We start from the raw sequence: 17,500 nt of genomic DNA on the forward strand, positions 1-17,500 counted from the left end.
TTGTTGAAGCGTTTTAGGTCAAAAGATGATTTTTTTTTTGCATCTGGTGACTGTGAGACATTATTATGACACAGAGATTAAAGCTCAGAGTCATCAGTGGGTAGGGCCTGGGTCCCCGAGGCCAAAGAAGTTCAAGACACAACCATCTGCTGGCAAGGTGATGGCCACAGTATTTCGGGACACAAAAGGCATTTAATATCATGTTTGACTTTTTATCCAAGAGAAGTACAATAACTGAAGTGTACTATGCAAACTCGCTAGACCAGCTGAGAACCGCCATCTATGAAAAACGCCGACGTAAACTCTCTAAAGGTTTTTTGCTGCAACAGGACAACACGAAAGTCCACTCTTGCAAAGTTGCAATGGATGCTGTAGAGCGAAACGAGTATGAATTAATACCACATCCTGCCTATTCACCTGACCAAGCTCCTAGCGACTTCTTCGTATTCCCAAACTTGAAAAAGGATATCCGGCATGGATGTTATTTCCGGTCTGACGAAGAAGTGATGGCAGTTGAGGAGTGGATCAGTGGAAAGGACCCTGACTTTTTCAGTTCTGGGCTGATGGTGCTTGAACACCGTTGGTCTAAGTGCATCACACTAGACATGCTAGAGGGTAAGTACATTGAAAAAGAAGAAGTGAATCTCCACCGGAAATAAGTTAGGCTGGTTACTTACTGACTCGCCCTCATACCAAAGTTCAACTGTACATTACAGTATGCGAAACTAACTTTTAAATCCTGTAGACATTCGGTCCAAAGTCATTTTATTTCCTATTGACCACAACATATTTCTGTAGACCAGTGTTCCCTGGGAGGATCTGTATGCAGATGACTTGGTTATCATTACTGACTCATTGGATGAATGTGTCAAGAGGCTCCTGACTTGGAAAGAAGCTATGGAAAGGAAAGGACTGAGAGTGAATGCGGGCAAAACCAAGATCATGATCTGCGGTACGGGTCTTGACCTACTTCAGGACTCGGACAGCTTCCCATGTGCTATCTGTCGTACAGGTGTAGGCAGCAATAGTATTTTCTGCAATGGCTGCAAACACTGGGTGCACAAGAAATGCAGTGGGCTCATGCGCCTGTCTGTGGACCCTGACGTTAGACGTTCAAGATGCAGGGGAACGACTCGCCCTCTTGACGGCAGGCCACAGAGTGATATCCAAGTTGGTCTGGACAAGTTGGAGGTTGTAGGCTCCTTCTGCTACCTCGGAGACATGCTTTCTGCAGCTGGTGGCTGTGACCTTGCAACCACTATGCGTGTGAAGACTGCTTGGAAGAAGTTCAAGGAGCTGCTACCAGTCCTGACATCACGCCACCTCTCGTACAAGACCCGTGGTCGAGTGTATAACACCTGCGTACGGAGCGCTATGCTCCATGCCAGTGAGACCTGGGCACTGACCAAGCCAAATCTTCATCGCCTACTATGCAATGACAGGGCCATGACAAGACAGATCTGTTACATCAAACCTGAAGATATGGCCACTGTAGGTTCAACTGAATTGCTGGGGCGGCTTAGCATCGATGACCTTGACCTCATCTTAAGGAAAAGGAGACTCCGCTGGTATGGCAGCATTGTCAGATCCAGCAGTGCAGTCAAGTGCGCTCTAAACATACATTGTCAAGTTCCTGGGAGACGTAGAGTTGGTCGGCCAATGTTATCATGGAGAGAGCTGACGGAGAAAGATTGTAGAGAATGGAAGCTCTCTACTGCCGACCCTCAAGACCGGAAAAAATGGAGATCTGAGGTGAGATCTGCCATGCGTGCAGCTAGCCAGATACCTGGAAAGGGGCCCACTAGTGTGGACATTACCTGTAATTCTGCATGGAAATAAAAAGGAACTAACAACATTATAAAAAAAACACTAAAATTACAGTTGTAGCACATGAAAACTGCAATTGCTGAAGATGCAAGATATACTGTGGAAAACCTTGTAAATATTACAGACATTGATTTATCAGCTGTTTTCAGCATTCTAAAAGAACAGTTCATAAAACTTCTGAGAGTTTGTAGTAAAGCAAAAATGTGTTTGTGAAGAAAAAAGCCACCCAGTTACTTAGCAATTATAAAGACTGATCAATGGCATGAAATGAAATTGTTACTGGTAGCGAAACTTGGATTTATTTTTTTTAACCCGATACTAAACGCAACAAGGTTTGGATCAGAGAAACTGATGAAAGGTGCATGAAGATGAACATATTGAGTTGATTCTGTTCTATACCCCTCTCTTGTTAAAAATGGAAAACTCTGATTCGAATGATTCATTATTAATTTAGAAAATGTGGAACATATATTATATAGCATAAGGGTGGGCAGAAACAAATCTAGGTAACACAGATTTTTATATGACTTGGTCAGATTTCCAATAGACAAGTTGGTCTATCGTCATTTTCACTAATATAGACTGAAGGGATTTTCTATAGACATTGTCTATCGATCCACCGTTAATTTCGCACACTGGACATTACTACAAATGTCTGTATCAGAAGTATCAAGACAAAAGCTAACAAAACTTCAAAATCACATGACTGCAGTGCGTAAATTCATAATAAAACAGTGTTCCTTCAGTAACTTGAAACTTTTCTATTGGTGGATCCCCTGCAATGAATTTGTTGTTCCTACACATTTGCATAACATGCATGGTCTTAGAATGAACAGTGGGTTGTTCTTGCTGTGATTATCCTGGGGTGATAGACTTGAATAAGGAACAAGGACAGAACAGAGCATATTTTGTTGATTCACTTACATACATAATCCTTCCTGTTTTCCACAAAAGATACTCTTTACTTTAATCACACTGGTTCCATTGACACTTTTTTGACAACTGATCATGAATATACCAAATAGGCATAAAAACTTCTGTACACATTCAACAGAAGCTGATCTTCATTCTAACTGAACAGTGAATCATGTCATTTCATCGTTATCCATGTTAACTCGATTCAGAACTTTAAAAGTAAAGCTTACCACAATCTGTTGTCACCTCCCCCACTGCAATGAAAACATTGGAACGGATAGGTGCAAGTCGAGGGGATGAGTTGACGATATTCTGAGAACAAATGACACATGATTCGCCATTTACGGGCTCTAAGCGTTTAACTTCGAATACTTGAGTAGTTCCATCTTCGTTTTCGACATGGATATTTTCTATATCGTACACATTACTTGCATATAAACACGAAACAAGACATGTAAACACGAGTAATCGTTTGCCTTCCATGTCATCGTTTGAATTCCTTTCCTCCAACAGAAAAGAGTTCCAGTAAATGAAAGCCTGTGTAGGCGCGCTTGTTTTCAAACAAGATATATTGGTTGATGCATGATGTGAAGTTTAAAGAACATTCATAACATGACGCCGAGTATTTTATTTCATTCGTGTTTCTGCAATTTTTGGTTAGCTTCAATAATAAAGCACCAAGGAAGTTCAGTTTGGCGCCGTTTTGTTATCACTAGGCCTAATATGACGTTTGCTAGTGACGCATTGTACCCAAACTTCCGGTAATATGAAAGGCAGATGGGGGTGCCAGAAATAAATCTCACAGAAGATAAAAGATGTTTGATGTCGAAAATAGCCAGTGGTGTAAGCCTCTTCACCATTCCATTTAATTTGTTTATGCTAACAATAGCAATCTACATCGAACTTGCTGTTCAAGACAAAATTGGTCTTATTGAAGGGAGTCGAAATGCTTTACCTGGCTTCATGATTATGTTGTCAATATTTGGACTGATTACAAATATGTTAGGGACACGTGTGTGTTGGGTTGTACATGACATAAAAAGAAGAGATGATTGGAAGAAATACCTAATGCCATTTGTTATTACATCTTTGATTTTATTTGTGTGTGTGTTTGTTACCTCAGTGCTCTGTTTTACAAGCGTAACATCACTTCGCAAATTGTTTAGCAAAGGAATAATAACTTCCATGAAAAAGTATTCTACAGACATGCCAAAGAAGCATATAATTGACTTGTTACAAATTCAGTATGAGTGCTGCGGCTCAGGAGGATATACAGATTGGTTCAATGTCAAACTTGTATCGAAAAAATATATAACAGATGATTATATGACAAAAGAAGAACAAAATATATACAGGTAAGTTAAATACAGTACACTAGAATTTTTTTTTGCACGAGTTTAGGAGTTGAAATTTCTTGCCTCTTATTTTTCTCCACTGTACAGAGTACAACTAGGTACCTGAATACTTTTGAAATGCTCTTTTGTTTTAGATACTTGAGTCACACGGATGGCCTGTCGCAATTGACCCCTATCTGTTGACAATGCACAATTTTAACTTCTTGATAACTACTTAATATATTAAGTTTTACTTATTAACATAATATAATTTTTTTAAAAATAAAGCATCCCTTGGGCAAAAGTAATCTAAATTGTAAATTTCATGACTTGTGCACTAATTGTACACAACCAGAACCATGCAGTATCACAGGGGCAGCAACTCAGGTGATTGACACCCCCTCCCAAATCTATATAAGCTGCCTCTAATAAAAGTTTAGCTCGGGGAAGGGGATTCTTTAATTTACTTGTTATTAAATGTAACAGTTATTTTTGCTGATTTTCATATTTAATAGTTTGATATAGCTGAAAGTTCTGACCACCTGTTGTTTGTCGTCTGTCTGGCTATAAACTTGTCACATTTTCATCTTCTCCTCCAGAATCACTGGGCCAATTTCAATCAAGCATGGCACAAATCAACCTATAGGGTAAAGGGAATTCAAGTTTGTTCAAACAAAGGGCCATGCCTCTTTCAAAGGGGAGATAATCAAGGAAAGGCAAACATAGGGTGGGGTCATTTAAAAAAAATTATCTCATGAATTGCTGGGCCAGAAAATCAGGGCTTGAAGCTAACTTTTTATGTCACCAGTCCAGCCGAACTGATGGGGTATAATTTCAACCAGTCTGCAGAAAAATTTACAGGTCCAACAGGGTTTTCCAGGAATGATTAAACATATTTCGTTAATGTTATTGAAATGAAATTTAACTCAGTATACCTCAGACAATATTTTTACACTTAAATGTGGGATTTATATTTTACGAATCGGATTCGTCTGACATCTACAGATCAAAGCATACGAAATGTTTGTATAAAATTTCATAAGTATATTTTCCAAAGTGATGTTTTAGAAAATTAACCAGTCCCATCGGACTGACTAAAACAAATGTCTGTCAGTCTGCCAGACTTTTAACCAGTCACAGACTGACGGGCATATGTTAATTTCGAGCCCTGAAAATTTGAAATTTACATGAAAGCTTCCTGATATAGTGTAGATTTAAGTTTATTGAAATCATGATCTCAGAGGTAAGATGGGGCTGCAATCAAAGTTTTACTTGTGAATATATAGGGAAAATTATTTAAAATCTTCTTATGAACTATCTAGCCTGAAAAGTTTGAAATTTACAAGAAAGCTTCCTGACATAGTGTAGATTCAAGTTTGTTCAAATCATGATCTCCGGGAGTAGGATATGGGGTCACAATAAGGGCCCTGGATCAAAGGGAATGTACAGGAAAGGAATTAAACAAATTCTTTTCAAAGTATCCGAGCCACACCAAAGCAAATCCAACTGCAAATATTCCCAAGTTGTTTGGATTCAAAAAATTTGAATGTCCCTGTGAGTGGTTGGGGTGCATATTGTTTTTGTCCCGTGTGTCTGTCCATAACTTTAATCTTGCTCATAACCTTTGAGTGGTAAGTGATGGGGCTTTCATATTTCATATACATATACGTTCCCTGTGATTTGTCCTAATTCTTTTGGTACCAAAGTTTTTAACCGTGTGACCTTGGAGTTTGACTGTGGTAGGTCAGTGGTAGAGTGTTCACTTCGTTACTGGGAGGTAATGAGTTTTAGTCCCGCTTGTACCATGGCCGCATCAAACATAAGATGTAAAATATAGGTAGTGATTCGCCAAACAATTGACACTTAGAAGTGAGTCAAGGGTCTTTCAGATATGACCCATAGAAATGAAGGTCCCATGTCATGGCAGGTGTTGATAATTTAAATAACCCTTACTGCTATGGCCCTGAGCACTAAGCATAGGTCTAAATTTGTGGTACTTAACCTAGATAGCTGGTGACATCTCAATATGAGTGAAAAATTCTTGATGGAGTGTAAAACAACCAACCAATCAACAACTTTAAAGAAAACTTAGTCTATTCAATATCTCTTGATATCAATTTAAGGTAGAACTTAGAATTTTGAGTACGCCTGTCCTGTTCTTGTCAGCACAACTCCTCTGAGACCACTCAACAGAATTTTGTGAAACTTTGTAGTTTGATAATAAGGACATACTGTGTAGATACACGTGCATATTCCCAGGAAATTCTGATTCAATGATTTTCAGGGAGTTATGCCCCTTTTGAACTTGGATTTCGAGCCCATCTGTCCTGTTCTTGTCAGCGCAACTCCTCTGAGACCGCTCAACAAAATTTCATGAAACTTTGTAGTTAATAAGGACACACTGTGTAGATGTGCATACATGTATTCCCAGGAAATTCTTATTCAATAATTTTTCTGGGAGTTATGCCCCTTTTAAACTTAATATTTCGAGCCTATCTGTCCTGTTCTTGTCAGCGCAATTCCTCTGAGACCGCACAACATAATTTTGTGAAACTTTGTAGTTAATAAGGACACGCTGTGTAGATGTGCATATTCCTAGGAATTTCTGATTCAATAATTTCTCTTGGAGTTATGCCCCCTTTTAAACTTAGAATTTTGAGCCCATCTGTCCTGTTCTTGCAGTAATGCATAGCATTACCATTCATTATGTGAGGCATTGTCAAACAATGTTGGAGGGTGGGGTATGTGAGCTTGCTCACTTTTGTTTTCTATCGTTTGCAGGGCTTGAAGCTAACTTTTTATGTCACCAGTCCAGCCGCACTGATGGGGTATAATATCAACCAGTCTGCAGAAAAAATTACCAGTCCGACAGAGTTTTCCAGAAATAATTAAACATATTTCGTTAATGTTATCAAAATGAAATTTAACTCAATATGCCTCAGACAATAATGTAACACTTATGTGGGATTTATAATTTACGAATCAGATTTGTCTGATATCTACAGATCGAAGTAGATATATGCCAAATGTTTGTATAAGATTTCATAAGTATATTTTCCAAAATGATGCTTTAGAAAATTAACCAGTCCCATCAGACTGACTAAAACAAATGACTTTTAACCAGTCACAGACTGACGGGCATATGTTAATTTCGAGCCCTGATTTGCATATATATATATAAATTTCTTATGGTAAGGCCTTGATCTTTGACCTTGTGATCCTGACTTTGGAGTTTAACACAAATTTCAAGACTTTTAACATTACTTTTAACTTTTAAATTGTGAGTGATTGGACTCTTGATGTGTCATATACTCATTCCTTATGATGAAACCTTTTTTCTATCAAAGTTTCTAACCTTGTGGCCTTGACCTTGGAATGATTGATTTATTACCTAAATATTGTTTAATGTCCCTCTCGAGAATCTTCCACTTATATAGAGATGTCACCATTGCCGATGAAGGGCTGCAAAATTTAGGCCTATGCTCGGCGCTTACGGCCTTTGAGCAGGGAGGGATCTTTATCGTGCCACACCTGCTGTGACACGGGCCTTGGTTTTTGCGGTCTCATCTGAAGGAATGCCCCATTTAGTCGCCTCTTACAACAAGCAAGGGGTACTGAGGACCTATTCTAACCTGAATCCCCACGGGATACCTTGGAATGTGACATACTTATAACAAAATGTCATCAATTCAATATCTTCTGAACTATTTAAGTTAAGGTTGCATATGTTTTATCGATAGACTCTTTATGGAAAGACCTTTCATATGATACCATGGTGTTTGAGCATGTGACTTTGACATTGGAGTATTACATTTAAAAAATCTAAACGATTCAATATCTCCTGAACTAAATTAAAATAGAACTTTGATAATATTTTGTATACATTTCTTATGACAAGACTTTTTACTTCATACCTTGACCTTCTCACAGAACAGCAATGTCATTGTTTGTCATATTGGTGTTGAGGCATCCCCATGTTGTATGATTTCATATTCAGTTATATCTGGACCCTTTGAAATTTTTGGGGGAATAAAGATTGAAAAAATAATCTTTTTTAAAAATTACAACAGCAAGTCCATGGTGACTCAGGAGAGCAATGTGGCCCATGGGCCTCTTGTTATTGATTATCTCCTGAGATGAATATTTTGGCAGCTGATGAATTAAGTAGTCAAAGCATTAAACACTCTTAACAAATTCTCTTCATTCCTTCAGAAAGCATAATGACAATGTTCCCTTCAGCTGCTGTAAGCTTAGAACCCGCAGGCCCTGTATAAACACCAGGGTACACGAGAAACAGTTCAAATACAAGTATAACAAGGACCTTACATTGTTCACGAGAGGCTGTGGTGATGCATTGATGACATCGTATAAACAAATGCTTAATGCAGCAGGCGGTATCATTATTGTTTTGGCATTTGCAGAGGTAAATTTATATCCATTTGTACTGGAATTTTGAGGAAATATCAATGTACATGCACTCTCTTTGCATGTAAGACTTGATCCATACTTAAGGAATTAAAGTAGTATTTGTTCGTATTAGACAATAGAAATTTACTTTTAATTATATCATATAAAGTGAGTAGAAGCTTATGATTTGATTTAGAAAAAACAGATTTGATCAATCACAAAGATTTCAAAGTGCCCTTGAAGTTAATAATTTACTTTTTAATCGATTAGTTTCAACATTCATCATATTTAGTTTTTGAGGGGCGTGAAAACTATGTGAATTTTGTTTTTTGTCAGACATTTAACTTTTGATCTCACCCCTAATATTAGGCAAATATGAATTCATTTGTTGTCATTACACTGAAATTATGGGCTAAAATAACATATGGGGGGATTCTTTGGGTATAGTCTAATAATAGTATGCTTAGCCTAGTAAAATTTAGTTATGTTCTATAAATTCCATTCTAAATTACATGTTTGCATTTCAATGTAGCTGACAATAGGTTTACTAACCAGGCTACTACAGACAAGCTTTGAAAACTTAAACGATGATGAGGATTCAACAGCTTATCTCTTGCCATTTGGTGGTCATGCAAAACCTTCAGAGGGCAATGGTAATGACTAATGATATATTTAATGAATGGTTTTATGTACTTTGTCTGATTATGATAATACATGTATATGGAAATGCTTTCATGGTTGGTACTACAATTATAGCTCATTTTAATATGATACAATGAAGAAGTTATTCATGTCTTTTATTTATACTTTCGCAGAGTTGGATAATGAGTTTCAGAACTTGTTGGAAGATGATCTGCCTCGTAAGTTATCAAATAAATATCAGAACAAAGTTTTATAAAAAATTAAAGGTACACATAAATTTGATGCAACAAGATTTGGAACATTTTTCATGCTGTAGAATTTATTGGAGTAAATGATTCGATATTTGAAAGTGGCTGACCAACATCAATTAGCAAGAGAGTAAAACCATGAGTCACTGCGGCTTACAAGGTTTTACATGTAAATCTCTGTAGATTAATGATGTATAGATAAAAGTCTAGCATTTTGATTTGGTGAGAGGTATCTTAAGAAGTAACAATAACATTATTACCAACATATAATAAAGAATCTACAGTAAAATTAGTTACCGGGGGGGGGGGGGGGGGGGGGGGGGGGTTAAGGGGGAGATGACATTTCTAGGTCTACTATTCTCAGGAGTGATATGACACTTTCAATCTGCAATTCAGGTGGCTCACTACATCCTGAAATAATTTCTCAAATCAGTACGAATTGATTTAATCCTAAAAGATATGATGATATATGATAAGTATGTAAAATATGCAAATTTGGATAAAAACATGATTTTCAAAAATTTATTACAACACATATGAACAAAAGACTGGCGGATTTGAACTCAAGATCTGCGGTTCTTCAGCTCAATGCTTTAACCACTGAGCTATGATGACAGACAAACAAATCGATCGATACTAATAATTTGACAAAACATTTAAATCGCCATCTTGTAACGTAGTGTCATAAAGGGTATAAGCTTTATTGTAGTGAGCTACCTTAAAAGTCCCTTGATTTTTCATTCTTTTTCATTTTTAGCTCACCTGAGCTGAAAGTTCAGTGAGCTTTTCTGATCGCCTGTTGTCCGTCGTCTGTCTGTCTGTAAACTTTTTACATTTTTTACTTCTCCAGAACCACTGGGCCAATTTCAACCAAACTTGGCCAAAAGTATCCTTGGGTGAAGGGCTTTCAAGTTTGTTCAAATGAAGGGCCATGTCCCTTTTAAAGGGGAGATAATCACAAAAATGCAAAAATAGGATGGGGTCTTTTAAAAATCTTCTTCTCAAGAACCACTGAGCCAGAAAAGCTGAGATTTACAGGAAAGCTTCCTGACAATGCAGATTTAAGTTTGTTCAAGTCATGGCCCCGGGGGTATGATGGGGCCACAATAGGGGATCAAAGTTTTACATACAAATATATAGGGAAAATCTTTTAAAATCTTCGTAAGAACCACTGAGCCAGAAAAGCTGATATTTACATGAAAGCTTTCTGACATAGTGCAGATTTAAGTTTGTTAAAATCATGGTCCCTGGGGGTATGATGGAGCCACAAGGGGGGATCAAAGTTTTGCATACAAATATATAGGGAAAATCTTTTAAAATCTTCTTCTAAAGAACCACTGACCAAGAAAAGCTGATATTTACTTGAAAGCTTTCTGACATAGTGCAGATTCAAATTTGTTCAAATCATGGCCCCCGGGCTTCGGTTGGGGCCACAATAAGGGATCAAAGTTTTACATAGAAATATATAAGAAAAATCTTTAAAAATCTTCTTCTCAAGAACCAATGAGTTAGAAGAGCTGAGATTTACATGAAAGCTTCCTGACATAGAGCAGATTCAAGTTTGTTCAAAGTATGGCCCCCGGGGGTAGGTTGGGGTCACAATATGGGATGAAAGTTTTTTAATACAAATATGTAGGGAAAATCTTCTCAAGAACCATTGGGCCTAAGAAGTTGACATTTACATGAAAGCTTTCTGACATAGTGCAGATTCAAGTTTGTAAAAATGATGGCCTCCGGGGGTAGGTTGGGGCCACAATAGGGACTAAGGTTTTACATGCAAATATATATGGAAAGTCTTCAGATATGGGCCAAGGTGACTCATGTGAGCGATGTGGCCCATGGGCCTCTTGTTATTGTGTATGTACAGTAGATTAGCAAACACATTCTATTTTAGCACCTCCAACATTAGAAAGCCTACAGAACCTCCCTCCAGTAAGCAGCCTAGATGACATATCAGTCACAGAGTCATTTGATGATGTTGATCCAGAAGATGAAGAACAGTTTCCTGCTCCTCCAGAAGAGAATGAATTTCTGCCATATGATGAGGATGCTTTTCCTCCAGCAAGACAGTCCTTCAAATATGTCAATCAAATGTAGATATTGTTCAATGAAAACTCTGCACATCTCAATGTCCTTCTATCATGTTTACATGTAAAATCAGTAGAAAGTACGGTTAATTGAATAGATGTTCCCCAAATACCTTTTCTTTTAAGGAATTCCAATTAAAATTTCAGTCTGTTTTTTTATTCATGAAAACAACAAAAGTATTAAAGCATTATCCAATCAAAATCAATGGAAAAGCATTTATTTATCCTATCAAAACAAAAATCTATTTTGATTAGATCGATTGGCATGGTAAAAATTACTGGCTAGGACATGCATGCACGTGCTCTCAATTTTGAGTGGATATTGAGCAGACTACAACTCTCTTAATTGTCAAACTTACGGTAGCAGCTTCCATATATACTCATTATAACTTCGTATTCCATTTGTCTTCTTAACATATTTTGGAGTAATGAAGGAGATTTTTAGAGATTTATAGGACTTATTTAACCCTGCATGCCCTGAGGTTGTGAATTTCACAATATTGGTACGCTCATTATAACTATCATCATCGGACACTTAGGACTGATCTGGTTGTCTACTAATCACATGATGAGTAGAAGATGAGATCAGCCGTGGGTATCCGATGATGTATAACTATACAGTCATTTTATCTGTGGCAAGTTCAGGACAACAGGTTTTTCTAGATGGCATTACATTTTCAAGTTTTGCCCTTATCCCTAGAATCAGAGAGCAGGGAATATTAAAATTCATCATATTTATTTACTACCCCTAAAGATGTTTACAATTTTGTGACAAATGATCAAGTAGTTTCTGAAGAGTAAAAAATGTTCAAAACTTAATGCAGGCAGGCAATAAGTCACACAAGTTATTCAGATGACCAAAAACTCCTATAACTTTAATAATTGACCCCAAACAAAAATATATATTCCACTGGATGAAATTTCTGACCATCCATAATGTTCACATTTCTTAGAAATGCTAATTAATTCGAATATTTTGACATTGATCCAAGTTTACCTTTTAAACTACAGATATTCTAGTATAACTTAGAATGAAAATCCTTTCCATTATGATCAGTGGAAGCCTTAATTAAACAACAGGCCTATGGGCCACATTGCTCACCCGAGTCACCTTGGCCCACACTTAACAGATTTTCCCCAATATATATTTGCATGTAAAATTTTGATCTCTATTGTGGCCCCAACCTACCCCAGGGGGCCATGATTTTTAAAACTTGTATCTGCATTATGTCAGGAAGCTGCCATGTAAATTTGAACTTTTCTGGACCAGTGGGTTCTTGAGAAGACAATTCTTAAAAAGATTTTCATGTAACCCTGAAAATGGACTCTACCAACCCACTGGATCACCATGTGTGGAGAGGAAGACTTCGCTCTCAACAGACATACAGGCCACACCCTCAACATGAGGAGTAATCCATGGCCTGTATAATCAAAACTGGTTGATGATGATTTCCCTATTACCGTTATATTCGCATGTAAAATTTTGATCCCCTATTGTGGCGATTTTAACAGACTTGAATCTGCACTAATTTAAGGAAACTGCCATGTAAAATTTGAACTTCTTTGGTCAGTGGTTCTTTGTGATTATATCCCCTTTGAAGAGGGCATGGCCCTTCATTTGACCAAACTTGAACCCTCTTCACTCGTGGATAATTTGTGCCCAGTTTGGTTGAAATTGGCCAAATGGTTCTGGAGAAGATGAAAATGTGGATAGTTATCACATGGCCTCTCACCTCTGGTCGGCGCGGGTTCGAATCCCGCTTGTGGCGGTAAGTGAGAAAGTTTCCCAGTTTCCTTTCGGAAGGTCGGTGGTCTTTCCCCAGGTACATTGTATCTGGGTTCTCTCTTCCACCAATAAAAACTGGGCGCCACCAGATAACTGAAAAATTGTTCAGTGTGGTGGAAAACAGCATATCAAGTATGACCGATGCCAATGACGGACAACTGAAAGTTTTGATCAGAAAAGCTCACTTCAGCCTTTGGCTCAGGTGAGCTTAAATTGAAGAGAAAATAGATACATATACAATCATTTATTGACCAACATTAAAAGACAGAATTCAATTTTGGAATTTTACAACATGGAAAAACTTTAATATAGTAAAGAATTGAGATCTTCAGTTTCAAAATATCAATTGCAGATCCTCACTTACATTAAATTCTGACAGTGTTTTAGGTAAACTCGCAGATCTCTGTCTCGATATAAATTGGACATGATATGAGATATATTGCATCTAATTAAAATTCATGCCTGAATAATGACAAAAAATGAAGAGCCGTTTGATTCACTTATGGTTTCAGAAAGATCAGTTTTATAATCAACAAGTTTAGTCTGAATGTTATCTATCATCACACACACACATGATAAACAAATAGTTTTTTCTGCTTAATACCCTAAATCTGTACAATATGTAACATTTTGTAGCAATTTTGTTATTTACATACATAATAAGATTACAATGTTTAATGCCAACAATTTGGCAGAACAACAAAAAAGGTAATAAAGAAATTGATAATCTCTGCAAGACCTGGAAATACAGTATATTTCTCTATGGAATCATAAATAAGTCAAGGCAATGAAGTGTAATGTAGATATTGATTAATGCATCACTTAAAACACTGAAGGATACTGAGATTAATATTGCCCCAACTCATCAGATATCGATTTTAGACGTGTAACATTAAGATGCAACATTTCATTCTGAAAGGTTAATAAATATATATGAAGATTTAAACACAATTTACAAGTCACCACACTTAAAAATGCCTTGCAAATGATAAAAATATCAGTATAATAAAAGCACCCAAACTATTGTGAAAAATAATCCTAATACAATAGACCCAGATGATGCAACACCAATCATGCTCTCTCAAAAAAAACCCATAAATTTCTTAACTGTTTTCAGAATCAATCTGAAATCAAAATATTGTTCAAGAAATAATGAACACTTAAAGGAATTCTTTTGGAGAATAACCCCCTTGGTCTTGAAATTTTGTTGAAAAATAAAGACCAAAACCAAATTAATGAATTTTCAAATTAAGGGCGAAGATTTTATTTCCATGAAGGCTGTAGAATGAGGGGACTATTTTTTTTCACAATTCTGACAAGGTAAATATTTCTATGTATTTACATTTCAAATGTTTCCTTCACAAATTCTAATGATAGCCATTTCCTTATGAATGCATTGCAGTTGTGAACAATGAATCTTGATAAGTACATCTATTTTATTGGCTAGGAATTCCAACAAAAATGAACAGCAAGAATTCACACCTTCCTTTTTCTTTTTTTCCACGAAGCACTAGTATGCCAGCGTGAAGCATCATATTTCACAATCAATTATTAAAAAAAAAAATTCTTAATCAACCAGTGACATACTAAGTACAGTTCTTCTTTAGTAGACATAAAGCCATTGTACAATATAACACCAACTTTTGAAGGTATAAAATCTTCAATACACTAATGCAAGAATGGCATAATGATGTTAAGGAGTTTAGTAGAATTTTAACATCAATATTATTGAACACTACTAGTTTTTGGTTGGTTTTTTTTTTTCAGTAAAATTATATACGGAGGCATTCACTTTTACAATGTTTTTAAAGTTAATTTTTCTACCTTTAAATGAAGACATCTTTTTAATAAAAATGCTATCCAGCAATCTTGGATCTCAAGCCTACTGCAATCAATTTTCAAATTGCAACAATTGTGCTGAATATCCAATACACAAAACTTATTTGCTAAAGACTTTACATGTAGACTTAAATTATTACGTTACTAATCTGACAACTTGTAATGTAGTCTTAGGATAGGCAGGACGCTGGCATGAGAAAATTATTAGTCAATGAATTTTTCTCAACTTTGTGAAATTTCTTAGTAAAGGGGGCCCTTGATGTAAACATGTCCAAATTTTATGAGTTTTTGTCATGATGGGGATTACATCATGATCCTATTCAACTTTCCCTGAAATGAATTTCTGTCTGAAATTCAAACAGACTACAGCACTTTTTCAGATTTTTGGTTTAGATAAAAATATAGTCAGCTTGTTCTAATTGTAATGGGGACCATTACAGATGTCTCCCATTTAAGAAGTGGTGCCATTTTGTTTGATTAAAATCCAATAAATTGTCCAAGATACTTTAATTAAGAACAGTATTTAACTTTCACTTAATTTCCTTGAGTTATGAGGGTTATACAAGTCAAAGCATTATCCAATCAAAGTCAATTGAATGTGCAGGCACTTGCTGGTCAGTAAAGTCCATTAACGATTTAAATAGATGTCTTCAAACGATTTCATGGAAAAACAAAAGAGTCAAACAAATTCCAAAGTTTGTTTGGTGAACATAAGAACACATCATTAAAAATGACTCCACAAAACCTTGCTTTCTTTCCTGTTTTTGACATTTGTCTAATTCTATAAAAAAAAAAAAACACTTGTCAATGACTGCTTTTTCAAAGTCATAAAATATACATTTTCATATAACACATTAAGGGAATATGCAATACTCGATCTGACCTCAATGGTGAACTTGGATAACATTGAACTTTTGTCCACTCTCACCACTAGTGACTACAACTATCATTTATCATCATATATACATGTACTTGAATGGTACCATCAATCAATAGTCAAAAAATCCAAAGATCAAACTATACAAATCAAATTTATTCTGAAGTATTTCATCTAAGTTTCAAGAGGGAGAATTGGTGGATACATTCGAGGTAAATCAAAAATCAACTCATTCCCTCCCATTTGACAGCTTTATCACTATGACATCACAATGCACCCAACATCTATGTCACTACCTACATCAAGGCATAACATAGTTTAGTAGGCTATGATGTCATAGGTAATAAAGCAAAGACGGACACTATTTTGATGTGGACTTTGATATACATGTAATGAATTTCAGTCACATAATAAATGTCCTGCCTATCCTCAAGAACAAAAATAATCTTTTATAAATCTTATTCATTCCACTTTGAACCCTGTAGTGACCAGGGACCCGTTTTACAAAACAACTTACGACAAAGTTGCAAGTCTTAAAGTGTATTACACAGTTATTACTTTAAATGAATGAAGTAAAACTTTTCTGGTGCTTAATTTTCACCATTTTAAAAAAATATTTTGCATTTGAAGCCAATTATTTTCCAATAAACTGGAAAATTCCAGTATGTAAAGTTGGTCGTAAGTTCTTTTGTAAAATGCACCCCAGGTTTGAAAACCCTAGACCTACTATACATGAGGATGCCTGTACAATAATTAAAAGGAGAATTTCCTATAGATATAATTACATTCTACCCTAGTCTAGACTCATCCAATCCATGGAGTGAATGGTTTTAACAATCTAGAATCTACAATGTATGAAATTACAAGCATAATGATTTGTTGATGTTGCTGTGTATTTTGAAATCTGTACCTCTAACATGTTTCAACTACGGCTCCCGGATGAACACATCTAAAATTTATCATCACCATTTCTTCATTATTTCCCCTTGAAGCTGGCTTGATTTCTTTTACCCACAAGATGTTTTGTGCTTAGTTTGGTTGAAAATTAGGATTTCTGACAAGTTGAAAATATGAAGTAAACAGACAAAATCACAGCAAAATGCCTCACTTATGAGAATGCATGTAAATGCTACAACTCAATTCAGTACACTGCTTGCATAAATTTTCAAGACATACAAAATAAGTTTCTTATCACAGAAATCTCTAAACTAAAGGAATATTGGTGTATGATGAAGCAAGCATTGCCGACAATTTGATAGAAATATGATGCACTATCCCATGTCGGGTTGAACATCTTTGAACCATCTAGAATTCCTTAATTTCCTCTTCTATAACTTCATCTTGAGTCTCTGTGTTTAATTCTAATGTATTGTTTTCCAGTAATGGTGCATCTGTAATAAGCAGACCAAAATATTTTACCAGTATGCATTATATATATGAATTAAATGACTGTAATGGACAGCAGAGTAAGTAACAAAAGATTTTGAGGAAAGTACCTTCTGAAGAGAGATTTTCCCTGGAAGATTCCAGACTTCCAG

The 17,500-nt window shown here is 36.1% G+C and overlaps 3 protein-coding genes across 5 annotated transcripts in view; 1 reads left to right on the forward strand and 2 right to left on the reverse strand.

The window, feature by feature from the left end:
• The window catches only part of LOC125650262 (tetratricopeptide repeat protein 13-like), a 45,426-nt gene extending 42,173 nt beyond the window's left edge, over positions 1 to 3,253 (reverse strand). Inside the window, exon 1 of one of the 2 annotated variants that reach the window (XM_048878396.2) lies at positions 2,973 to 3,253. In XM_048878396.2, the coding sequence (XP_048734353.1) occupies positions 2,973 to 3,225 (253 nt within the window). In that variant the 5' untranslated portion in view covers positions 3,226 to 3,253. The remainder of the gene's footprint in view (positions 1 to 2,972) is intronic. The other variant, XM_048878397.2, reaches the window with a different exon arrangement.
• On the forward strand, positions 3,242 to 11,659 carry LOC125650272 (peripherin-2-like). Of its 2 annotated transcripts, XM_048878423.2 has the most exons (6): positions 3,322 to 3,585; positions 3,988 to 4,097; positions 8,289 to 8,499; positions 9,016 to 9,136; positions 9,299 to 9,343; positions 11,268 to 11,502. In XM_048878423.2, the coding sequence occupies exons 1-6, from the start codon at positions 3,520 to 3,522 to the stop codon at positions 11,468 to 11,470; spliced, it is 756 nt and encodes a 251-aa protein (XP_048734380.2). In that variant the 5' UTR covers positions 3,322 to 3,519; the 3' UTR covers positions 11,471 to 11,502. The 2 variants fall into 2 exon arrangements, with proteins under 2 accessions (XP_048734379.2, XP_048734380.2); XM_048878422.2 differs by having other exon boundaries at positions 3,242 to 4,097; positions 11,268 to 11,659.
• Positions 11,660 to 13,475: 1,816 nt separating this feature from the next.
• LOC125650269 (sushi domain-containing protein 4-like) overlaps positions 13,476 to 17,500 on the reverse strand; it is a 21,720-nt gene continuing 17,695 nt past the window's right edge. Inside the window, exons 7-8 of the mRNA XM_048878411.2 lie at positions 17,459 to 17,500; positions 13,476 to 17,353 (exon numbers count right to left, since the gene is read on the reverse strand). The exon at positions 17,459 to 17,500 is cut by the window's right edge and continues 564 nt beyond it. Coding sequence (XP_048734368.1) covers positions 17,268 to 17,353; positions 17,459 to 17,500 — 128 coding nt within the window. The 3' untranslated portion in view covers positions 13,476 to 17,267. The remainder of the gene's footprint in view (positions 17,354 to 17,458) is intronic.

This window comes from Ostrea edulis, chromosome 5 (genome assembly GCF_947568905.1).
Source record: "Ostrea edulis chromosome 5, xbOstEdul1.1, whole genome shotgun sequence".
NCBI classification, from domain to species: Eukaryota; Metazoa; Mollusca; class Bivalvia; order Ostreida; family Ostreidae; genus Ostrea; species Ostrea edulis.